This window comes from Manis javanica, chromosome 8 (genome assembly GCF_040802235.1).
Source record: "Manis javanica isolate MJ-LG chromosome 8, MJ_LKY, whole genome shotgun sequence".
Taxonomy (NCBI): Eukaryota; Metazoa; Chordata; class Mammalia; order Pholidota; family Manidae; genus Manis; species Manis javanica.
The window spans coordinates 101400194-101426666 of record NC_133163.1 but is presented as its reverse complement, the minus strand read 5'-3'; the positions used below and the strand labels follow the sequence as shown (position 1 = coordinate 101426666).

The window sequence follows — 26473 nt, the reverse complement described above, 5'->3', positions numbered from 1 at the left end:
TTTAAGCAGAGGAATTTTTCTTTAAAAATATTTCTCTGGCTGTGGTGTGGTGGATGGATGAGAGAGCAAAGAGATGAAAAGCAAACTATTAGGAGGCTCTTACAGTAATTAAATGAGAGGTCTGAAATGAAGGTAAATGGTAGTGGTGATGATAAGGGACATAAATTAGGGATCTGGAAAAGGGACCCTTAGATACAGGCAAGAGAGAGAGAAAGGAGCCCAAGTGTCTCTCTGGTTTTTAATCTGCGGAACCGGGGATGGGGGTGGGGGGAACAGTTATGTCACTAAATGAAAAAGAAAAGGAAAATGCCTTAGGTCATTGGGGATGATTTTTGACTCCTCCTTCTGCTTGCCACTGAACAGATCACTAATCTCTGCCAGGCCTTTGCCTCCCATCTTCCCTACCCTTCTAATTATCCTTCTCAGTGCTACAAAGTCATCTTCCTAAAGCAGCTCTGATTGTGTGAATTTCGGCTCAGAAAAATTTGATGGACAACCCTAGGTCGCCTTGCAGAATGAAGCCTAAGCTTCTTAGTGAAGCATTCAAGACTCTCCAAGTTCAGGCAGGCCACAAACTACCTCCTGGGTACCTTTTTTGTTAACTATCACTTTCTTTCCCCACCCTATCCAGATATCCTCTGCTTCAAACATGCGTTTTGTTCTTCCACCACCTCTAAGCCTTAGCTAGTGGTACTTTCTCTATTTGAATGCACGGTTTCTTGTGCCATCTCAGCCTGCCAAAATTCTACCCAGTCCTTCCTGTCAGCGTTTCCATAGCACTTACCCATCCCCTTAGTCAAAACTATTTTTCCTTTTCTGTGGTGCATAGACTTCCGAGTCTCAATCACAACTTTTGGCGTTTTGCCTGGTTTTATAGACAGTTTTATCTTGGAATCCCTTCTACTCCCTTGCTGCAGTGACTAATGCACAGTATGGGCTCAAACATTTGTGATGACTTGACCTGGAGCAGAAATCTGATCCCTGTCTTAACCACTCAAAGTTTACAGACCGTCTGGAAAAACCAGGCGATTCTGCGAATCCATGACATCACACATGAAACGAATAGTCTAGAGGAGTCACCTGTCTTTAGAGGGCCCTTTCGCCATCTAGAACATCCGTGACAAAAGGTGGGAGCAAAATAATTTGCTGTCAGGAGTATGGCTTCTACAAACAGTTGCAAGATGACTTGTTTATGTAAAACGAAATATTTTATGCACCGTACTTTAAAAGAATCCTTAGTCATCTAAGATTTCCGAGGTGGATTTTTCCAGTGATGGGTTTCCTGAGGTCAGCTGCACTGACCATCACACATTGTATTCAGGAATGCATTAAAGTCAGCACAATGGACTCTTGGTGTGTCCCCTGTGCTGAATTGCTCAATGGCCCGGATCCGCCCGGGTCTTGCCCCGCGGCCGCCCCTGCCCCCACCGGCCGCAGGCGGGAGGCTCCAAGGGAACTCCCGCAGGTCTGCGCGCGCAATCCCAGGACGAGGCTCCGCGCCGCGCGCGCAATTGCCCTGGAAACCACTGCGCGCGCACGCGCACGCGGGGAGGGAGCAAGACTAGGCTAAGAGCTCAGTGGCGGGAGGAGGGGTTTACCCTTCCACTCCCCTGTCGCTCCCGGGAGGTGGGCGCGCGCCCCACCATCTCCTTCGGGCGGAGCGTCTCTTCCAGCACGCGCGCGGCTCGCGCGCTACCCCGGGCGTCCCCCTCACACGCACCCTTGCCCTCCCGCATTTGTGCGCCGGTGCAGCAGACAGCGGGAGCATCCGGGCACTTCCGCAGCCGATCGGCAATCCGGGCGGGGCGGCGGCGGTCGAGGAGCTCCCAAGGCTGGGACCTGGCGAGGGGAAGCCGGGAGGGGGGCGAGGCGTTAAGCCAGAGCCGCAGCGGCGCGGGTGCCGAGGGCGACGGAGGGGGAAGCGCTCTAGCTCGTCGCTCCTCTCGCGCATTCCCCTGGCCAGCCCGGGCTCCGGAGATGCATCTGCATCAGGTCCTCACCGGGGCTGTCAACCCTGGAGACAACTGCTACTCCGTGGGCAGCGTCGGGGACGTCCCCTTCACGGTGAGCGAAGTCCAGGAGCCCAGGGGGGAGACCGGGATCCGGACGCGGGGTCCAACACTCCCCGTCCCGGGCCCACGTCCACCCGAGAGGCTGCGAGGTGTTGGTGGGCCCCAGCCGCGCCCCCTGGGCAGCCCAAATTTCAGGGGGGCGGGGGGCGGCGCGTGGGACTGCGAGCCCTGCGGCTGGTGTGGGAAATTTCCCGTCTGGGAAGAGACTGTCCGCCCTCAGCAAACGGGCCCCGGGGGTGACTGGACTAGAAGGTTCCTCTCCTAGACTGCTCCGGGTCTGTGGTGGAGGAAGATGGTTGCAACCGCTGAAAACCCCAGAGCGTCCGTTTCGCACCTGCTGTCGCCTGCGTGGAGGCGAGGAGACTTGGTCTTGTCTGGGAGCGCGGAGGCGATGCTGCGCCTGGCTTCCCCTCGCGCTGTGTTAGGGCAGCGAGGATCCTCTGGAGCCTCTTCTTCTAAACCCGACCCTCAATCTCCTGATACGTAGGCTCTTAATTCCATTGAGAAAACAGAAAAATTCATTCTCTGTCCCTGAAAAATTTAGAATAGGGTTAGAGTGACAGCGGCCTGAAGAATTCTTACTTATCACGAGATCACAGGTTGGTAACCTTCCTAGGTGATATTTAATCCGTTCTCAAGGTAGGCTGGTTTGTCTGTTTTTAAACTAAAGCAATGGGAAAATTTTATGACATTGTTTTTCTTGTTTGTGCGAGTAAAGTGTATGTAAACAATAACGTTAGAACCTCTTTAAAATCCAATGAAATAGACATTTCTCAATGAGCTTGTATGGACCAGTACTTTTTGAGAATGAGATGTTAGTATGGCTAATTCAAACCAAGCCCTGGAGCTTCTTTTACCCAGATAGATTCACATGGATTAATGTGAGTTCCTTTTTTGTATTAAATTTATTCATAGTTCTTAGAAGGAACTGTAGGCGGTGAGACCTCAATTACATACACATTGTGATTGATAACCATTTTGCTTGATAAAATTGTAAAGAGGATAATGGTATGGTTTTTAGACAAGGGAAACACTTTAATCTGGTGTCTGCCCTCCAATAGCATGTTTTTAAAGCTGCAGAAATAAGAAAACCTCCAGCAAAACTGCAGAATCATGTAGCACAATGCATTCTGGAACAGAATTTACCTATCATTGTGATACATTTTGTGTACAATCTTGTGATAAGATTGCCTTTTGGCCATTTTAATTTTTAAATGTTATCAACTTGACTGTTTCAGTTTAGAATGAACCCTTTAAAAATATAATTTGCCTGACTTGTATTGTTACATCTATGCCCATCCATGGTGTTATCTGTGTTTTATGTCCATGTGACCTGAAAGATCCATATAGAATTGAGCTTGGACTTCAAGTGTATACAGAATCTTTGGGTAATAGAAGAAATTTTCCTCTCCCCAGATAGTGTAGGTGGGGAGGAAGTTCTTCAGGTTTCCCCAGATTTCTGTCATCAAGAAACAAATTTGGAACCTTGGGTTATTGCATATTTCCACACTATCATGGTGGTGGTAGTTTTCTGTATCCATTTGAAATTGAACGGTGTCTCTTTGCAGGGCTGGTGTGGAGGGCTAAACAGGTTCAGGTTCAGTCTGGAAAAGCCAGCGCAAGAACAGTTAGCACTGCGCAGGTGTGGTTATGCTGTAGGCTACTCCTGACCAGGTCCTTGGAATTATTTTCAGATCTTTTTCCACCTCCCTAAGTCAACCTGTCACCAAGTCTAGCTGACTCTGCAGTGTCTATCAGATTTACCTCTTTTCATGTCCTTAGTTACTACCTAATTGTAAAATGTTATTTGTATTACTGAATATAAAAGCTTCCAAACTGGTTTTCCTGGTATTCATCTCTGATCACTTCAGTTCATTCTTCATACAGCTGCTGGGATAATTTTCTTCAAATACCAGTTCACCATATTGTTTTTCGCTCAAGAATATGTAGTTGTTCCTAATAGCTGTTATGAAATTTAAACTTGTCAGATGTTCTTCTGCTGTCTTTGACTTTATATTCAACTATAGGTACTCCTCACCTTGGTCCCTCTGCTATAGACATACTAACTTTTCACTGTTAAGTCTATATTTTTATGTTGCAACAAAAGAATCTTTTATTTTCATATTCTCAGTATGACTCAAAATTTACCTGGTTTAGGATGGAACACTGTCTGTGACACTGATTACTTTGGCCCTTTGGCATTTACAAATCCCTGTTGCACACCATCTCATTTTAATATTAGTTTCGAATGCACTAATCCAGTTATAATTTTGCCATGAACTAGATATGACCTTTTGGACTCTGAACAAATTTGCTTAAAAAAATAGAGAACGAGCTGATTTCCAAGTACTCTCATCAACCAATAGTTATTTGAATGCCTATATTAATATAGTAAAAAAAATAAAGCTCTTTTATGTAGATTATGCCATTTATTTTGTGGCATACTCAGATGAAAAACTTTAGTTTGGGTCAGATGACTAAGAAGAGGATTAGCCAGGACTGGAATGGAGGTCTTGTGACTTCTGTGAAGGGCTTTTCTCTGTAGTATCTTTCTACCCTCTTACTGCTTTCTCAGAAGTGTGTGTGTGTGTGTGTGTGTGTGTGTGTGTAAGTGTAAGGCCTACACCTTTTCAAAACAGGGTAGGTCATTTATTTCAGTCTATAAACTGAAAGTTTTGAAAAGGAATTGTTCTAAAAGGATTTTGAAGTGTTTATGAAATTGTAATTGAAAAACAGTGTGTTAATATATTGCATGGTAAGCAGTAGGTGGTGTGATCAGCTGGGCTGTGATTGACTATTGGTTATGTCACCATGGCCCAACTGATGATTGACATGGCGATGCAACTTGCAGTGTACAGTTTGAGTGATATGAGTACTTTTAGTGGTAATATGTAAGCTAACACGGTTTCACTTGCGTTTTGTTAATTAGCAGTTTTTCAGAATACTCAACAGTGGTTGTATAAATATAGCTGTATATATCACCTTTTGATCATTCTGTTCTTTTTGATGTAAGATCTAAATTCTGGAAGTACTGTTATCCTGCAATAAGTCAGATCCCAGTTAGTCCAAGGAGGTGATCTTCTACCATGTATGAACTGAGTTGACGTTTGCTTTGCCATTGAGACATTTATTACTATCTTTTTATAGATAAGTGAATGTTTTACGGCATAATGCAACAGATAGTATAAATTTCTTCTTTATGTCATTACTTTTCTGAAAAATAGTCTTTAGTTTTCAAACTTTTCTGTAAGCATTAAAATATTAATTAAAAGGATGATGTATGTGATTATTAATTTGATAATTATCAAATTAATAATTTAATTTTTTTCACATTTTGGCATGCGTGTGGACTGTATTTTCAGGTGTATAGAGACAGTTGGTGCTGTTCCAGTCTGTTGTGAATTCAACACATTGATCACAGTTTATAAAAATTAATGTCATTTCCACTTTCAGGGAGCCTATAACACTGGCAGAGAGTAGGAATGATGCACATAATTATCATGTAAGGCAATGAATGAGATCATATATAGTTGGGAAGATAAAAGATTTCAAGAGGAAGATTGACATTTGGAAAGAGAGAGAGGTATAGGGCCTTTCTGGATGGCAAGAACAACAGTGTCAAAGAATATAAAGGACAAATTATTGATACGAAGGATAAATCATTGGGTGATTATTTCTTCACAAAGTGATTTTTAGAAAAAACACAGGGTTCTTTTAAATAGCAAAGACCCTTAGAATGTTGAAAAATATAATTTTCAAATTAAATATTTAGGCAAATTATATTTTTTCCATAGCTTTTTAGGAAGACATATCTGTATTGTGACATTGATTGACTTTTGCTGTTCTTTTGTTTTTTTCTTAAACTACCACCAGAAAGTTAGTAATGAATGAAACAACATTCACTTTAAAGTTAAAACATAATGTTATAAGACCTCTTTTTCTGGCATTTAGATATATTTTAGTTCCACTGTAGTATATAATAAGAGTCCAGTCCTAGAACTATGGCAACACTGAACTTTGAAAATGATCAGCCTTTTTGTACATTTAGCAAATATTTGTTAAACATGTAGGTCTGTGAGGCTCTATGGAGAATAACAAACAACAACAATAAAAAACATAGTTTTGATTTCAGAGTTTATTAAAGAAATGGAGGAAATGTTAATCTACTAGGAGAGTTAAGAAATGTGCTTACCCACAGCAGGCCAGCTGTGTAGTATTGGCACTTAAATGCTTGTGGGAATTCAGGAAAAATACGAGATTACTTTTGGCCAGGGGAACTGGGTTGCTGGCCAGAAAAATGCTTCTGTGCCGGGTGCTTATCAATAGGTTTAATAGCTCATGCAATTATTGACAACTTATGCTGAGAGCAAAGGGAAGGAAGTTAAGAATTGAGAGTAGACTTCTTTTCTAAGAGAAATTATCCTGTTTGTTCTTGGAGAGTAGCTTCTTGTTTATTTATATGATATCTTTCAGAGTTTGTGGGCTTGTGTCTGGTGTTAGCCTGTAGGTGAATATGAAGTTATGTAAGTTCTTACTTACATCCCTGTGTGGATTAGTCTTCCTGCTTATCAGTGAGAAGGCTCCTAGCAGCTACCAGAAACTCGTAGAGTCCTGAATAATGCCTGCCCAGAAATGAGAGGTCCAAGACCAAACACTTGTATCATCTTGGCTTAAACCTGTTTAGGTTTTCTATTTGTAAAATGATGTTCTTAAATTAGGTTATCTTTAAGTAGCAGACCCTGAATGAACATTTATGGACTTCTAGACATTTCCAAGGGAAACAAAGTGACTGTGGTGAAGTTACAGGTCTGGAGTCTATTGTATTTTGCCTCTCCACATGTATGTACATGACTACTGGTCAGACTTTACCCTCAGGGAGCCTGACCTCCTTTCTAGCCATGCAGAGTGTTTATGAAATAGGAGGTCTTCTTTTGGCTCACAGTCAAGGAGAAGGCCCTTGTTCAAGATCCTTGCATCTGGTAGATGGTGGTTGCCTGGGACTGTCATTTTGCAGTATGGAGTGGGAGATGGGGGCCAGTGTGATGGCGTTGAGGTTCTCTGCCCACTACATATATTAACTCCTTTACTTTCTGTTCTTAGAATTTTGGGTATTCCAAAGAAGACTTTAGAAATTATAATCACTGTCTTAACTTGGAACTTGAGAAATTTTTAGAACAAATCAGAGTCTAAGTATTTAATCACCAAAAAGAGCATGGGGTGTTGGGTTACAACCGCAGTGGCACAGTGGAAAACAAGTCATGCCCAACTAATTTAATCTTCTTCTGTGATAAAAAGCAAAGCAATATTTTAAAAGGAAATAATAGAGACTATCTAATTCAGATTTAATAAGGCTCTTGTAGCTTGTGGGTTATTTTTTTTTTTTTTTTTTTTTTTTTTGAGAGGGCATCTCTCATATTTATTGATCAAATGGTTGTTAACAACAATAAAATTCAGTATAGGGGGGTCAATGCTCAATGTACAATCATTAATCCATCTCAAGCCTAATTCTCGTCAGTCTCCAATCTTCTGAAGCATAACGAACAAGTTCTTACATGGTGAACGAATTCTTACATAGTGAATAAATTCTTACATGGTGAACAGTACAAGGGCAGTCATCACAGAAACTTTCGGTTTTGATCATGCAATATGACCTATAAACCATCAGGTCAAATATGAATATTCATTTGATTTTTGTACTTGATTTATATGTTGATCCCACATTTCTCCTATTATTATTATTATTTTTATTTTTAATAAAATGCTGAAGTGGTAGGTAGATGCAAGATAAAGGTAGAAAACATAGTTTAGTGCTGTAAGAAGGCAAATGTAGATGATCAGATGATCAGGTGTGTGCCTATGGACTAAGTATTAATCCAGGCTAGACAAGGGCAGCAAGACATCCACGGTTGTGGGTTATTTTTTAAGACAAGTTTGGAAGCCAGATATAGAAGTTTGAGAGTTTTCTATCTTTTTGAATTGGTAGAATTCTTTTGTATTAATTTTTGCTTTGGAACCTTAATCCATGATACAGCAAGATAGAACCTATTGTTGGGGGAGCAGGCACAACCTACACAGGTGACTATTTTATTCTCTTGGAGATAGCTCATGTTACCCTGGATTCGGTGTTTATGTGTAGAACCAATTGACTGTGCTTTTTATTTGCACACCTTCTCATTTCATGATTGCCAAGAGCTCCTTTAATGCTTCTCTCTCCTCCCATCCTAAATACCTAAACATTAAGAGGGTTATCCTATATCTATGTGATAGAGAAGTCATAAGATATAAAAGGTCACCAAATAGAGTGCAACTGTACGTGAAAATTTGTTGGAATGATTTGAAAGCCATGAATAATATTCTTTTAGATTATCATTGGAGATATGTTCCTTTAGGGTTACTTCCTCTAAAACTTGAGCCCTCTCAGGAATAATAATACTCAGTTTAACTCATACTAAGTCTTGATGTTTTCATCCTGTGATTTCAGGAGAAATCCAGGAAACTTTAGACTATATGGGCATTATGTAATGAGTCATGGATGGACCCCCAAAATGTATAAAAGTTTTGGCTTAGTCTCAGTTCAAAGATACACATAGCTTATATGGTAGCTGTAGTTCAAAACAAAATGCCAACATTTTCCTAGGAGTAATGACTGGCTTGTGATATGCTAGTAACTTCCTCATGTATCCTCTGGCCTTGACTGTATTGATACTTGGGATAATCTAATTAGGAGGAGATATTTGGATTATTATCCTATACTCTATGCATAGCATCTTCTATCATTCCTTTTATGTGGATGAATTCTCAGTGTTTTCAGCAAAGGCCATTTCCTCCATATACACAGGTGATTTTAAAATGGGAGTGATTTCCTCCCCTTAGGGGACATTTGGCAATATCTGGAGACATTTTTTATTGTTGTGATGGGGTTGGTGGGGTGGACTGGCATCTAGTGGAGAGAAGCCAGAGATCCTGATAAAAGTCCTACAATGCACAGGACAGCCCCCAACAATGAAGGATATTCAGCCCAAAATGTCAGTACTGTTCACGATGTGAGAAACCCTGATTAATACCCTAATTCCCATCCCCCTTATCTACTCAAAGGCATTGCTCTAGTGTTTCGCCTTTACTTTCCTATAAAATTGCTTTTTCTTCGTTATTGAAGTACTTTCTTCATTTAGCTTTCCTGCTTTTCTTCTGCTTCCCTTCACTGCTCCTTGTCAGCCAGATTCCAGAATCCTATATGCAGCTGTGTCTTTGGCTCTCTCTTGTTGTCTGATAGCTTGTCTGCATCTAAAAGTGATCTCAGAGACCCCATTCTCATAACATTCTGCTCCTCCAGCTTTCCCTAAATCAGGAAATGGCTACTGCATTTTTTTCTCCAGTTTCCTTGGAATCTTTCATTCTTTCATTTGTACATCATCTAATATCAGCAAATTCTGTTGACTGTGCCTTCAGAATGCATCCAGCATCTGACGACATGTCATGTTCTGTACTGCTGCCACCCTGGTCCAAGATGCCATCTCTTTCCAGGATTATGGCAATAAGCTCTTAACAGGTCTCCCTGCCTTGTCTGCCTTTAGTCTTATGGTCTTTCATTTTATTCTCAACATAGTCAGAATGACCCTTTTAACATATGAATCAAATCTTGTTAATCCCTTGTTTAAAACAAACTCAAATGACTTCTTTTTTCACTCAATGACCTGTGTGCCTTCAGTGCCCTTTTTGGCTATTTCTTTGGCACCTAGAACATAATTTTATGGTGGTACAAGAAAAGTACTCAAAAGTTAATAAACAGGGCACTTAGTGTAATACATAATGTTCTTATAGGAAACAGTGATTGCTTTTATAAGACATTTAAAAATAATACTTCTTTATAGGTTGATGGAATTAGGCCATATTTATATGAATAATATTTATAGGATAGGGCAGGTATAGTACATATAATACAATCCAGGTATAAAGTTTTGCTGGTCTGGTTTAATCTGAGGATGTATGTTAGTGTATTGAGAGGAATTGAAGACCCATCAAGTTCTCAAATTTCCCTTATTTATGCTTTTGAAAGACTTTAATACACAAAGAATTGGAGATTAATCTAGTACCTGGAATTTAGTAATTCTGCATTTTAAGAGTTACATGTTTTAACCATCAGCTGAGCTGGGCTTGGAATTGAAAACTGAGGAGTCTGCAAAGACATAATTGAGGTGGCTGCCACCCTTGGTGGTAAGCTGAACTCAGTCAAAGGAATACTCTTGGATAGAAGCAAGATTTTCTTTAGAAAGTAATTTTAAGAATGTGCAAATACATAGACAAAATTTTATGCTGGAAATTTTTGTATAGATAAAATCAAAAGCCCAATTTGGTCATTAAAAATGATAAGCAAACAAAAACCATAAAGAACTCAAAATTATTAATGGACTATCTACATTGTAAAAACATAATTCAAACATTGTTGAAATATAGAAAGAAAAAAGGAAAGTTTCCATTCCTCAGTAGAATTTTGATTAGTATAACTTCCTGGTTATTTTTTACTTAAAAAATTTGAGTACCTAGGCATTGTGCATATCTTCTAAGGTAAACCAGCTATTTAAAAGTCCACAGTGGATAAGAGGAGTTGGTTTAGGTTGTTTATAAACTGTAAAGTAGTTAAACTGGGGATCATCTACCGAAGTGGTGACTTTGGTTATAGATTAAGTGAACTGTATATCCTTCTTTCTGGCAGTATTTAATAGTGCCATTGTATGTGGTTGCTATATGGAAACAAGACAGTATTTTTTTGAAGGGATAGGATTAATATCTACCTTCTGTGTTAAATGGGTACATGAAATGAAATGTTTTTCAATTTAGATTTAGTTTAGGAAATTCAGCTCTAGAAATTAGAGAATTTAATCTAAGGCGCACAGCTAAACCTATGGCAGAATTAAGACTGGAGCCCAAGGCTCATGTGCCCTTGCAGATAATTTAAAAATGCAGAAGAAAGATAAAATCATTTGTAGTGGTATAATCCAGAGATAACCCCTCTTAACAACTTGGTAAGTTGGACTGAGGGTTCATGGTGGAGGCTTCGTATAAGATTTGAGAATATTTATCAGTACTTTTTTCTTGAATGAGTTTTGTATATTTATTTCTCTCAGAATTTACTCTTCTTTTGTGTAGGTGTTCAAATTTATTAGTCTAAGATTGTTCACAGCAACCTCATCTTTTTAAGGTCTGCAACATCTGTTGTACTGTTTCCTCTTTCATTACTACCATTGATTATTTTGTGCCTTTTTTTCTTCTACAGAAGTTAATCGACTTTATTAATCTTTAAAAATAACCCACTTCTAAGTTTTCTAGTTCTATGTTTATTTCTATTTCAGTAACCTGTATTCTTAATTTATTCTTTCCTGCTTTCAAACATTATTTGCATTGACCTTGCCATTTTCTCCCTAACTTGAGATAAGTGTTTAGTAGCTCATTCCAGTCTTTCTTTCTCATGTATGCACTTAAGAATGTAAGTTTTGTATTCTTAAGGCCTACTATATCTACATGCCACAAAGCTGTTTTTTAAATTACTAATTCATAAATAATTTAGAAGTGTGTTTCTAAATTTCCAAATAATGGGATATTTATAGTTATTATTCTGCTTACTAATTTCTTGCATAGCTGTCCAAACAACATACAATATATTCTGCCAACCCTTTTAAGCCTGTTGAAATTTCAGTTGGTCAATTTCTGTATGTGTTCCATGTGTGCTTAAAGAAAATGTGTGCTTTGCAATTGTTAGGTACAGTGTTCTGCATGTGTCCTTTAGGTCAAGTTTGTTCATCATGCTGTTAAATCTTCTAAAACTTTACTGCTTTTCTGTCTGCTTACTCATTTTCTTACTGAGATATATGCTAAAATCTAGGAGTGGATTTATCCCTATCTTCTTGTAGACTTAAAATTTTTGCTTAATTTATTTGTGATTACAAATATGAAAATGATTTTATCTTCCTGGTGAGGTGACTTATCATTATGAAACAATATTTTAAAAAAAACTCTAGTGATGCTTTCTGTAGTCTACCTCATCTGATGTTAATATAGTTTTTTCAGCGATCTTTTGGTTACCACTTTGAAGTTTATCTTTTTCAGCCCTTTTCTGTCAACTTCTCTATATAGTTACATTTCAGAACTGTGTCTTCTAAATATCCCATAGTTGTGTTAATTAGAACTTTAAATTCGTATTATTTATTTACTTATATTTAATGTAATTACTGGCATGTTTGTATTTAAATCCGTCATCTATTTGTCTCTTTTGTTCTTTCTCCCTTTTTCCCTCCTCTTTGGCCCCTTTTTTTTCATTCCATTTTTTCCCTCAGGTAGTCCTAAAGTTATACGTTCCATTTCTACTTTAGAACTTAAAACTTGCATTCTTAAATTATCACTTAACTTACCAAAGGTTGCTGAGGCTTTATGGTCCTTCTAGGCAATACAAGAACCCTTTGTATTGTTTTTTCTTTTTTCTTTTTTGATTATTGCTTATAATCTATCCTTTGGCGATGTCTCTTCATATTTATAAACCTTATAAGACATTATTATTGTTTTATGTAGTCAATGCTTACTTAGATTTACTTACATGTTTACTATTTGTTCTTTATTGCTTCCTGCATCTCTCACATACCATTTGGGGTCATTTTCTTTCATCCTGGAGAACTTCTTTTAGAATTTACTTTGGCATGGATATGTTGATGCTGTAATGTCATCTTTTTCAATCCTGTTTGGAACTTTTGAGATTTTTGAGTCTGAATTGATTTATTTCATCAAATCTGAAAAATATTCAGCTAATACCTCTTCAACTACTGCCTCTGCCCCACTAACCTCATAAGACTAATATATTAAACAGATATTAGACCTTTCACTGTATTTCTGTGTCTAATATCCTCTCCTGTATTTTCTCTTTATCCCTCTCTGCAGCGTTCTGGATGGTTTCTCCTAATCCATTTGCTAATCCTGTCTTCAGTCATGTCTGATGTGCTTTATTGTACTTGCTGCACCGGCTAGCACAAGGTTTTTCTCTTTCTTTTTGTAGATGTCCTTTATAAGATTGAGAAAGTTTCCCCTTACTCCTGTTCTGCTGCAAGTTTTTATCATGAAGGGATACTGAATATTGTCTGTTTTTTTCTCTTCCTCAATTGATACAATCATGTGGTTTTTCTTTGTAGACTGTTAATGTGGTAGGTTGTTAACTGGTTGTTGCAAATTGAGTCAACTTTGTATGACTGGTGTATTATCCTTTTTATATATGGCTGGATTCATTTTGCTAATATTATGGAGTGTTTTTTTGCATCTGCGTTCATTAAGGATATTGATATATAATTTTTTTTCCTTGTATTGTTTTTGTTTGGTTTTGATGTCATTGTAATGCTGTTTTCATAAAATGAGTTTGGAAGTGTTTCTTCCTCTTCTGTTTTCTGTCTGGTCATGTAGAATTGGTATGATTTATTCTGTAAATGTTAGTAGAATTTGCTAATGAAACCATCTGGCTGTCGGAATTTTATTTTCAGAAGGTTTTTACCTATACGTTTGATTTCTTTTGTACTTTGTGGTCTTGGAAGAATTGGTCTTTTTCAGCCATTTCATTGCCATACTTATGTGTATAGAGTTGTTTACAGTATTTCATTATTTTTTCTGTGTCAGTAAGGTTAGTACTGATATTCCCTTCTTTATTCTTAATATTGGTTATGTGTGTCTTCCCTGTTTTTCTTTGTCTTACTAGAGGTTTAGGTGTTCTGCTGATCTTTTTCAAAGAACCAGATTTTGATTTTATTCATATTTTCTTTTGTATTTCTGTTGTCAATTTAATTGATTTTTGCTCTTTATTGTTTCCTTCCTTTTGCATGCTTTAAATTTGTTTTGCTCTTTAGCTGATTTATCAAGGTAGAAGTTACATTACTGATTTGAGGGTGTTCACTTACACTGCTTTGAGCATTTTTATATCAGCCACTTAACATCTTTGATAATTTCAACATCTGTGTTAGTTGATTGTCTTTTCCCATGTGTTGAGATTTTCTTAGTTCTTTGCATGCTGAGTGATTTTGGGTTGTAACTGGATTTTTAAGAAGACTGTGTCATGGAATTCTAGGTCTTGTGTAAATCCTATGGAAAATGTTGGTATTTTTGTTTTAGCGGGCAGGCAGCCTGTTTGGTGAGGCCACGAGTGCTGGCTGAGCAGCCTTCTGTGGGTTGTAGTTTCAATGTCAGTTCCATTTTCAAAGCCTTTCCCATTGCTAGCTGGAGATGATCTGTGGATGTGCCGCCTCGTGGCCCAGAGAGGACTTGGGCAGCGGTCTCTCTTGTAGTTGAGTCCTCAGCAGTCTTTCTTGTGCTGTTTAAGGTATAACCCATGCAGGTGCTGCCTAGGGGTGAGCCCAGGAGTTTATTGACAAGCTTATTGGGCCACTTCCCTTTCTGTGATTTTTCTGGTACTTTATAGTTTCCTTGAGCTCCCCTCTGTGGTTCTCCTGCTGGGAAGTTGAGACTTTACTTGCCCTGCTCTGTGCTTTCTGTGACTTTGCCTGTGTTCTGTGCCAAGTAGCAGAGGATAGAGAAAGAAAAAAGAGCAACAGGTGTTCATCCCACTCTTCTGGGCTCAGAGCTCCTCACACTGGGGCTTGGTATTGCTTGGGGAGTAGGATGTGAGAAAATGGGAGGGAAAAAAGTATAAACAGTAAATTTTCCCTCTTTGTAAATTTAGTTTCTTTTCCCACTTACTGAGCCAAAAGTAAATAGCTTCTCCTGGAGCTCTCTTTTTTTGCTTCTTGGTATCATCCTACCTTCCGTTAAGCTTTCCGTTGGTACATTGGAGTTCAAATTACGATCTTCTTTCTTGGTTCACCTGCTGTTATTTACTTTTCAGAGTCCTCAAGGAGCTGCACCATGCATTTTGTCCATGTTTTATGGCTGCATCCAATGGGAGAAACATAATTTTTTGTGGTTCTTACTCAGACCTAGGACTATGATGCCATTTTTCATACCATCAAAAAATATCAAGGACCTAGCAATAAATCTAATAATGCATGAGAAAGCCTCTAAGGGCAAAATTAATAAAACTTTATTGAGATACCTAAATAAAGGGAGATAAATACCAGGTTTATGGATGAATACTCACTACTGTACAGATATCAATTATTTTCAAGTTGATTTATAGCTTTGATGTGTTCCCAGTCAAAATCTTAAGAGGATTTTGTAATTTGACAGAATAGGGCCAAGAATAGATGAGGTGACCTGGAAGAACAATAAAATGAGAGCACTTTTTCTATCAGTTTAAGACTTATGAAGCTGTAGTCATTAAGTAGTGTGGTGGTGGCCTAACAAATACACCAAGTAACAAAAAACAGAACACCAGGAACAGACTCACACATTTATTGATGATTGATTTGTGTCAGAGAACATAGTGGAGCAGTATAGAATGGTTGATCTTTTCAGTCAGTGGTGCTGTAACATCTTGTATATATAGGAAATAAATAAAACTTGATCCCTAACTCACCTTATATACAAAATGAACTCCAGGTGGATTATAGATGTAGATGTGGAAGACAGAACAATAAAGATTTTAGAAGGCAATAAAAAAAAGTTCATTCATGACCTTCAGGTTGCAAAAAATTTCTTAAACAAAACACCAAATATACCTCAATTGCAGATGGAAATAAATGTATTTTGGAAGTAATGAGCCAGGTTTCTTTTATTGAAGAAGGAAGTTAAAAATACGGAAAGTAGGAAGGTTAGAATGAATCCTGTGGTATATATAATTGGATTAGAGGCATCAGTGTGACCTCATATATATGTGTGTGAACCCATGTGTGTATATATTGTGTGTTTATAGTATAATGTATGTTTCTGAATATATATGTGTATGTGTGTGTGTAAATATATATGTACATGTGTGTAAATATATATGTATATATATTTACATTATATATAAATACATATAAGTATATATATTTAGAGAGTGAGAGAGCAGTGATATATAGATATGGTGGGGATGTATGTGTGTCTTGGGGCATCATTGCTCTGAGCCTTTCAGTGGAGAGTTGAAAATGAGTGTGGGTGTTTACACCACACACAGACCACACACAAAAGCACGCACTCTCTCTTTCCTTATCTGCCAGCTGAGAGGACCTAGAAACAATGAAACCCCAGTAACAGTAACACATTCTGGCATCTAGATCTTGGTTTCTAAGTACTATTCTCTACTAAAATGAAATAACATTCCTTGGAGAAATAGCTGATTCTAGGCTGAAGCAGGGAAGACACAAAATAAGCCTGGAATTTCTTGTACAAGAACATAAGGAATTGCTCAAAGAATGATAACATGAAAAGAACACAGGAGATACTTTGAAGGGTTCCTACTGACTAAATCTGGGACATTTTGAGCATGAAAATAAGTGATAGTAATAGACTATAACCCTTTGAATGAAATAAGAATCCATGGTCTTTTGTAATATAAATAAGTACAAAAGTAAATAAGGGAAACTTCCTCATAGAGGAGAGCCAACTAATAATGAAATGGAATTAGAAGATTACCATTTGGCAACCATTGTAGTAATAATTGATTTAGGTAAGAATTGTCCAGTTGATATGAGAACTAGTGGGTTAAAGTCTGGTAAGTAACAGGATATTTACATAGCCTCAAAATATCTTCCTACAAGATACTTATTAATGACCAAGGACAAATAATAACTTTATGGAGGAGAAACCTGGCAGTTGTCACATCAAGGATCAAATTTAACATCACCAGAGATAGGGCAAATTGACAAATATGCTCTTTCTAAAATGCAGTGAAAGAACATGGTCACATTTCAGTGATATTTTTGCTCAAATGCATACCCTGAATCTAATCATGAGGAAGTATCAGACAAACCCAAATTTTGTGACATTCTGCAAAATAATTGGGATGTTCTCTTTAAAACTGTTAATGTCATGAAACATGAAGAAAGAATGGGGAACTATGTTAAAGGAGTCTAAGGAGACATGATAACTAAATACGTAATCTGGATTTTATTCTGCTATAAAGGACAACATTGCCAACAGTTGGGGAAATCTGAATAAGCTCTATGGATTAGATAATAGTGATGTATTGATAGTTACTGATTTTGATAATTATACTGTGTTTATATAAGAATTTTTTTATAGGACACACACTAGAGCATTAAGGAATAAAAGGAAATAACATCTGCAGCTTCACTCTCAAATGGCTCAGGAGAAAATATGTATATGGTTACATAGAGAAAAGGATAAAGCAAATGTGATAAGATACTGACATTTGGGGAATCAAGATAAGAGGTATACAGGAATTTTGTGTAACAATTCCTACAGCGTTTTGTAAGCTTGAAATTGTTACAATTAAAAATGAAAAGAAAATCAAGTACCATAAAAATAAAAGCTTGATAAACTGGACTACTTTAAAATTAGAACTTCAGTTTCTTAAATGTAATGTTAAGAGTGAAAATGCAAGCCATGGAGTTGGAGACGATAATTGCAATATATGTGTTTGACAAAGGACTAGTATGCAGAATATAAAAATATCTGCAAATCAATAAGAAAATGACTGAGACCTTAATAGAAAAATGGGTGAAAATCTTGAACAGGCACATTACAGAAAGAGAAAATTAAGTGACCAATAAATATGTGAAGATGGGCTCTACCTCATTAGTAATGGGGAATGCAAATGGAAATCAGGAACTACCCTTACATACTTACCATATTTACAAAAGATAATCTGACATGTCTAGTGATAGCAAGGATGTCCAGAAATGGGAATTCTCATACACTGCTAGTGAAAGTATTTATTAGTATAACTACTTTGGAAAATGATTGTATAAAAATATATAATATAAAAATCTTTATATACCAAAATTTAAGAAATGGGTACTCTGTGATCTATCAGTTTCTCTTCTGTAAATATATTCCAGAAAAACTCATGTATATATGCAGGATATCTCTACAGGAATGTTCCATGCAGCATTGTTTATAATAGGCAAACTGTCCATGGACATTAGAATGAATATATTGTGGTACGTATGAGGAAATATCAATAAATAACAAAAACGAATGAATCATAGCTGCATATACCACGAAAAGAGCAAGACACAAAGAGTCCGTTAACAGTATTTTATTTACACAAAGTTCTGAGAGCAGGCAAAACTAAACTGTAGTGTTCAGGCATGCATGCGGAGGTAGAAAAATGACAAAGGACAAGGAAGTGACTTCCTAAAAAGTCAGGGCAGTGCTACTTCTGATTGAGGGAGAGAAGTGTTCTTTGGAAGGGACACCTAGTCTTTTGGGTTGCTGTAAGTATTCTCTTCCTTTTTTCAGTGGTGATTACACATGCGTTCATTTAATTTATTCCTTGTGATATTTAATATACACCTCTAAACTTTTTTACAATGGTCTTAGAATTTTGTGAGGTAGTGGATATAGATATATGTGTATATTTTTTTGTCTGCTATTTTCAATGAGAATCTCAAGTCTTTGCAAATTAAAAAAAAGAAGTGATTATCCACCTCTTCCTTTCCTCTCTTCCCAGACAAAATGGAAACTTCATGTGGCAGAGACTGTTTTCTACCATATTATGCCTTGGTGTCTGGTCCATAGTATCTGCTCAGTAAACATTTGTTGACTTGAATCCCCAACAGTCATGCTGTAACTATTTGTTGAGAGTTAAAGGGAATAAGTTATTTCACAAATTACATTAAGTAACCGGGAATTAATTTTAAGAATACAAAGAGGAGTGGAAGACAAGTCTTCCAAGAATCTTGTAACACACATTGTATTACAGCTGAGCCTTGGATATCAGGAACTTGGTCAGCTTTGGGGACTGGTTATTCTGTCATTTGTGGGCTATGTGGCTCTTAAGTGTCTCAGCCTCTCTGTGTTGGATCCATTAAAATAGGTTTGTGTGAAGACCAGGGACCACCCTTTCCTCTGTGTACATACAACCCTTTTAGCTTTCGTGTCTGTTACTACCTGCTACATTTCTTGTAATTTCCTAACATTTCTTGTTAGTTGAATATCAAGGAAATGGAATCTGACCCAGTTGACTATTTTAAGCCAGGCCACATCATAGACTGTTGGCCTGTCTGTAGTTTTGGTAATAAATTCTTGGCCTTTGGGTTCAAATGTCAAACTCTGGTCCAGTCAGTTGTATGCAGTGGGTGTTGGTCATGTCATGTGATCTGCCAGAGCATTCAGAAGGACCTGTGGATGGGGCAGTTTTGTCTAGAAAGTTCTGTGAGTAAGATGGATAATATACTTGACATGATAAAACATAATTTTCCTATTATGGGATGTTTAGGCTGTTTCCTATTATGGATGTTATGGGATATTACTTTAGTGGTGCAATAAAGATCTTAGTCAATTGTAATGTTTGTTTATATGTGAATGTTTTCTTAGGATAGAGTTCTAGAAATAGACTCAATAAGTCAAAGTACTTAGATCTCTTATAGTCTCTTAATTCTATTACTGAATTGTTTCCCAGATAAGTTCTATGATTTTATACTGCAGTAGTATATGACAGTGACAGGTGTACCATACTCTTGCTCATTGCTTTTTTTTGTTCTTTATTTAAGGTTGAAAAAAGGACATTTGACTATCCAGTGCTCCAAAGCCACCTTATATCTAGGTACAGGCTTACCTTGGAGATATTGTAGTTTTGGTTCCAGACCAGTGCAGTACAGCAAGTCCGATGAATTTTTTGGTTTCCAAGTGCATATAAAAGTTATGTTTACACTATACTGTTGTCTTTTAATTGTGCAATGTCATGATGCCAAAAAAACCAATGTATATACCTTAGTAAAAAATAACATTATTGCTAAAAAGGCTCACCATCATCTGAGCTTTCAGCAAGTCTTGATCTTTTTGCTGGTGCAGGTCTTGCCTTGATGTTGATGGCTGCTGACTAATCAGGGTGTGGGTTGCTGAAGGTTGGGGTGACTGTGGCAGTTTCTTAAATTAATACAACAGTGAACTTTTGATCCCTCCTTTCACGAACAATTTCTCTGTAGCAGTCGATGCTGTTTGATAGCATTTTACCCAAATAAGAACTTGTTTCAAAATTGGAGTCAGTTCTCTCAAACCCTGCCACTGTTTTATCAACTTTTTGTTTGTGTAAATAGTTTAAATCCTTTGTTGTCATTTTGACAGTCTTCTCAGCATCTTTACCAAGACTATATTCCATCTCAAGAAACCACTTTCTTTGGTCATTTGTAAAAAGCATCTCCTCACCCCTTCAAATTTTATCATGAAATTGCAGCAATGCAGTTGCATCTTCAGGCTCCACTCCTAATTCTAGTTCTCTTGCTGCTTCCACCACATCTGCAGTGACCTCCTCCAATGAAGTCTTGAACACCTCAGAGTCATCCATGATGCTTAGAATCAACTTCTCCCAAACTCCTGTTAATGTTGATATTTTGACCTCCTCCCATGAACCATGAATGTTCTTAATTTCATTTAGAATGGTGAATATTTTCTGTAAGGTTTTCAACAGGCTTTGACTTTGCCCAGATCCATCAGAGGAATCATTGTTTATGGCAACGATAGCCTTATGAAATGTATTTCTTAAATAAGACTTGAAAGTTGAAATGACTTCTTGATCTCTGGGCTGTAGAATGGATGTTGGGTCAGCAGGCATGAAAACAACAGTAACCTCATACATCTCCATCAGAGCTCTTGGGTGACCAGGTACATGAGCAGTCATATTTTGAAAAGAATCCTTTTTTCTGAGAGGTAGATTTCAACAGTGGGTTTGAAATAACTAAACAATATAAACAGATGTGCTGTCATCCAGGCTTTGCTGTTCCATCTATAGATTTATAGAGGTGATTTATTTATAGGCAGAGTAGATTTAGCATGATTCTTAAGAGTCCTAGGATTTTTGAAATGGTAAATGAGCATTGGCTTTAACCGTCACCAGCTGTATTAGCCCCTAACACAACAGTTAGCCTGTTCTTTGAAGATTTGAAGCCAGACGTTGACTTATCTTTAGCTATGAAAGTTCTAGACAGACATTTTCCAATAGAAGGCTGTTTCTTCTGCTTTGAAAATCTGTTGTTTAGTGTAGTCACCTTCATTAATTATCTTCGCTAGATCTTCTAGATAACTCGCTGCAGCTTCTACACCAGCACTTACTGCTTCACCTTGTGCTTTTATGTTATGGAGATGTAAACCTCATGAACCTACCTCTGCTAGCTTCCAACTTTTTCTTCTCCAACTTTCTCCCTTCGCTCAGTCTATAGAATTAAAGAGAGGTAGTGCTTTGCTCTGAAATAGACTTTGGCTTAAGGGAATGTGATAGTTGGTTTGATTGTTTATCCAGACCCCCAAAACTTTCTCCCTATCATCAAAAAGTTTGTTTTGCTTCCTTACTATTCATTTGTTCACTGGTGTAGCACTTTTTAAAAAAATTTTGATATCGTTAATGTACAATTACTTGAACAACATTATGGTTACGAGACACCCCCTATTATCAAGTCCCCCCCACATACCCCATTCCAGTCACTGTCCATCAGCATAATAAGATGCTATAGAATCATTACTTGTCTTCTCTGTATATACTGCCTTCCCCATATGCCCACCCTCTACATTATGTGTGCTAATCGCAATGCCCCGTTTTCCCCCTTATCCATCCCTTCCCACCCATCCTCCCCAGTCCTTTCCCTTTGGTAACTGTTAGTCCATTCTTGGGTTCTGTGAGTCTGCTGCTGTTTTGTTCCTTCAGTTTTTGCTTTGTTCTTATACTCCACAGATGAGTGAAATCATTTGATACTTGTCTTTCTCCGCCTGGCTTATTTCACTGAGCATAATACCCTCCAGCTCCATCCATGTTGTTGCAAATGGTAGGATTTGTTTTCTTCTTATGGCTGAATAATATTCCACCCTGTATATGTACCACCTCTTCTGATGGACACTTAGGTTGCTTTCATTTCTTGGCTATTGTAAATAGTGCTGCGATAAACATAGGGGTGCATATGTCTTTCAAACTGGGCTGCTGCATTCTTAGGGTAAATTCCTAAGAGTGGAATTCCTGGGTCAAATGGTATTTCTATTTTGAGTTTTTTGAGGAACCTCCATACTGCTTTCCACAATGGTTGAACTAATTTACATTCCCACCAGCAGTGTAGGAGGGTTCCCTTTTCTCCACATCCTTGCCAACATTTGTTGTTGTTTGTCTTTTGGTGGAGTAGCACTTTTAATTTCCTTCAAGAACTTTACCTTTGCCTTCACAACTTCGTTAACCAGGCAAGAGCCCTAACTTTCGGATAGGGAGGCTTGGATAGGAAAGGGCAGAGAGAGGGGAATGGCTGATCAGTGGGTGTTCAGAACATATACACATTTACCCATTAAATTTTCTGTCTTATATAGTTGTGGTTAGTGGTGCCCCAAAACAATTACAATAGTCACATTAAAGGCCACTGATCACAGATCACCATAACAAATGTAATAATAAAAAAATTTGAAATACTGTGAGAATTGAGCAAATGAGCAAATGCCCTTGGGAAATGGTGCTGATAGACTTGCTCAATGCAGAGTTGCTATAAACCTTCATTTTGTAAAAAATGCTCAGTCTGCTAAGCACAATAAGATGAAGCTCAATAAAACAAAAAGTATGTCTGTACATATTCTGGGTCCCAAGAGATCACAGATAACTGACTGCTTTAATTACTAACTCTGTTTTACATCCTGTTTTGTTAGCTTGCTATCCTAGCATCCTCACTGTATTCTCCACTCTAATATCATGGCAAGTTCCACATTTTCTTTGAAGCCCTGCTCTGCTTCTAGTGGGGCAAAGGACAGATGAACTGGAGTAAAAGCAAGGTTTATTTCAGGGCACACATTGAACTATCAAGGAGGGGCATCTGGGCCTCAGAGTGATTGGAACTAAAATGCTGTTAGAATCAAGACTGCCTTCACTTAGGGATTTTATATACTTATCTCTTGAGTTCTTTATTGTTTTTGGATGTCTGATCCATTAGCTTCTCAAACTGTTGGTTTCAGTTTCAAGTTGTGCATGGTTCACTTACTTCCTTATTTCTGTATATGTTTGACTTTTCAGCTCAAATTTTCCTGCTAACTGGGTTTTTGGTTTAAATTCCTCAAAGTAGACTTTGGCTTAGCTCATCTTCTTCATCTCCCATCCTGTCAGCTCTGAGTAGGGACAAGAGTCATAAGATGAAGAATGTTTAGCTTGAGCTCTATGTAAACTAGTGCCCACTGGATTGTTTAATCTTTTTATCAGGTCTTTCTGAGGCAAATTTATGTAACACCAAATTATAGCTTAAAAGTTGAAAGAAGTCTCAGAAGTGATCTAGTCACAGTCTTACATTTGACTGATGAAAGAAACATATATAGAGAGATTGTGATTCACCCCTTGTTATAGTCAGTATTGGCATCTCTAGGTTCTCAGGAATGTACTCTTTTCATCATATTGAAGGTATTGGAAGTTTATTACAATTTAATAGCTTAATCATATTATTTGGGAAATACTTTTTTGAACACTATCAGGGCCATCTCCCTCAAAATATCAATATTTAGGTTAAAAGGTTAAATCATTTTCTGAAAATTTCCAGTGGTTAAAAATATTTGGAAGTTGTCAAACATTACATATTACTATTGCTACATAATCCAAAATATACTATTAACTTTAAAATTCTTTAAAATTCAAGATGTATTAAGACAAATTTAGAAACAAAATGTTGGGTCACTTATTTTCTCAAATTTCTAATAATTTAATGTCCAAACTATGTTCATTCTATTTCTTTAGAAGTAGAAAATTTATAAAAGTAGTATTTTACCTCATTATTCTTTATAAGGCAAATTGTTATATATCCCAAGCTTTAGAGAACAAATTTAGGCTGAAAGGTGACTATAAGTTTTTTTATACTGCTGGCCAGTCCAGTGGGCTTATTTTTGCCATTATTGCTATGATTTCCTTTACAAATTTTTGATAGTTAATACTTTGAATGGTTTGTTCTTAATGACTGACATAGAATAATTATTTAAGAGAGTTTTTTTTGGTTTTCACTTCCAGACTGTTTAGTGAGAATGCATGTAAGCTGAAGATAGAGCTGGTTTTGTAATGGTTAATTAGGGCAAGTTAATTAATTATTGCCCATTTCTATTTTCAAGGTCTCATTCCTTTCAGATATTACCAGCATCAGTAAATAAGTAAACTCCGTGTTTCTGTTCAGGGGTTTAGAAATAGGCTTAGTTTGCACTGCAGGTGTCTGTGTCCTCTTTAGCTTGGTATTTAGGAGATAGTTATAGCTCCACTCTATTTTGTTAGTAACTTATCAAAATTAGCTAGTTTTTGGCTGATATTAGAAAATAGATCCCTTTTAAATTGAACGTTTTAATTTTTAACTGAAGAACTTTCAGATCCATTGCTCCTCTGGGGCTCTTAGGAAAAAATTGAAACAGGTATCATTTTGTTTCTTACCACTTCCAAGCACTTGTAATGTTTTCTAAATTTTCTTTGGCCATAGTTTTCTTTTTACATATTACTAAGCTTTATCTTATGTTTCACTAGCATACCATGTGCAATTTGGCTCTTTTCTATTGCTACTTATAAGCAGTCTGTTAATTTTGCATTTCCTTTTGTGAGTTGTTTGAAAAGGAACTATCCCTTAGGTTACCACACAAGTCGTTATTATTAGTTTACTTCTGACATTGCTTCACCTGTGTTTGGCTTAAGACTGTTTAGGCTCTAAGCTTTTGCATATGATTTACTTTCTCATTTACTTATTCTGCTCATTCAACATTCTTGAGTGGACTTTAGCTGTTAGAATGATTGAAAAAAGTGTTTCTTAGATGTGCAGAAAAAAGAGCTTCTTATTCAAATTATACCCTTTTCCCTCTTTTGCTAACTGTAGAGTGGAGTTGTATCTGAATGATGGGAGGCTGATTTCTTTTGGGAGTGGTGGTAGTAGTTAATAATGGCAAGGGTTTGATTTTAGGTGTAGAAACTTGTAGAAAGGCAAATGAGGCTGATTGAATATATTGCTGGTAACAAATACTCTTATTTTGTAGACTTAAATTTTATTTTGAGAACTCTCATTAAGTATGTGTATTTTTTATACATAAATCTGAAGTTTCCTAGCAATCTATGAATTGGGCCTGTAAAATAGTCCATGGCCTATCGTGACCTATAAAACTTTTAAAATTAGAATTGTATATTACATAAAAATATTACCTCAATTATAAAAAATGAGTTATTCTTTCCTTAATATGTTTGGGCCTTAATGTATCTTTAATTTAGGCATTTTGTTAAAGAAAAACCTTGTTAGCTGTATATGACAAAGGGTAAACTTCCTTAATCTATAAGGAGCTCTTATAAACTATTTAGAATAATAAGACTAAAGACCCAGTTGAAAAATGGACCAATAACGTGAACGGTCAGTTTGCAGAGAAAGAAATGTAAGTGGTTGATAAATAAATGAAAAGATGCTCAATTTAGTTCCTTATAAAATACAGATTAAAACAACAGGGAGATGCCAAGTTTTGTTGGGTTGGGCAGATTAAAACATTTGATAATGATCAGGGTTGGTGAGGAAGTGGAGAAACAGGCACTTTAATACACATGGGGAATGCCATCTTTTTTGGGGGTACTTTGCAGTGGTTACTAATTTTAATGACTGACCCAGCAAGTTATGTCTTAGAATATATCCTGTGTGTATATTTGCTCACATATGCTTAATAGCATATATACATAGGTGTTTGTTGAAGCATATTTTGCCATGGTAAGAGACTAGAAGCTAAATTAATTATGGCAAAGCCAGAAAATGGAACACTCTGCAACTACTAGGAAGGATGAGGTAATTCCTTCTGTATTGATATTGAAAGTTCTTTAAAATATATTGTTAATTAAGTGGAAAAAAGTCCCAGAATTGTGTGTAGCATAACTTCTTTATGTTAGAAAATACTTATACATAGATACATTTGTATATACACTAAACATTTCAGGAAGGGTTCATAGGTAATTGATTGCTCCTCAGGAATAGGAGGGCTGGTCAAGTTTAAGGCAACTTAACTTTCCTGTTTAGTTTTTAAATTCAGTAACACGTGTTATTTTCTGTATTAAAAAAATTTATTACTGAAAACATTAAAATAAAAACATTAAAAATGGTTTGTTTGGTTTGTAGATGGCTTTAATGGATAAGTGATGTATAAAAGTTCTAGTTTATAAGGGACCCATTCAATAAGGAAATGTATTTGTCCATTTTAGAAATTCACTTTTAATTCTGAGAGTGTCATAAACAGGATTTTAATTAGGTGGCCAAAATGAAGAGAGGGAAAGGATATTTTCTTGGGAAATTTTTGTTAACCTGTGCTTTGTTTTCTTGGTTGTAAGACTTAGCACAGGTCAAGATTAGTCTCTTAAGACTATTTTCCGGAGG

General features: G+C 37.1%; 1 protein-coding gene across 5 annotated transcripts in view; it reads left to right on the top strand.

Annotated features, from left to right (window-relative positions):
- Positions 1-1574: 1574 nt before the first annotated feature.
- DMXL2 (Dmx like 2) overlaps positions 1575-26473 on the top strand; it is a 160828-nt gene continuing 135929 nt past the window's right edge. For 3 of the 5 annotated variants that reach the window (XM_037021035.2, XM_037021033.2, XM_037021032.2), the window contains exon 1: positions 1578-2064. In XM_037021035.2, coding sequence (XP_036876930.2) covers positions 1978-2064 — 87 coding nt within the window. In that variant the 5' untranslated portion in view covers positions 1578-1977. Of the gene's footprint in view, positions 2065-26473 lie in introns of all 5 variants that reach the window. The other 2 variants (XM_073211855.1, XM_037021034.2) reach the window with 2 other exon arrangements.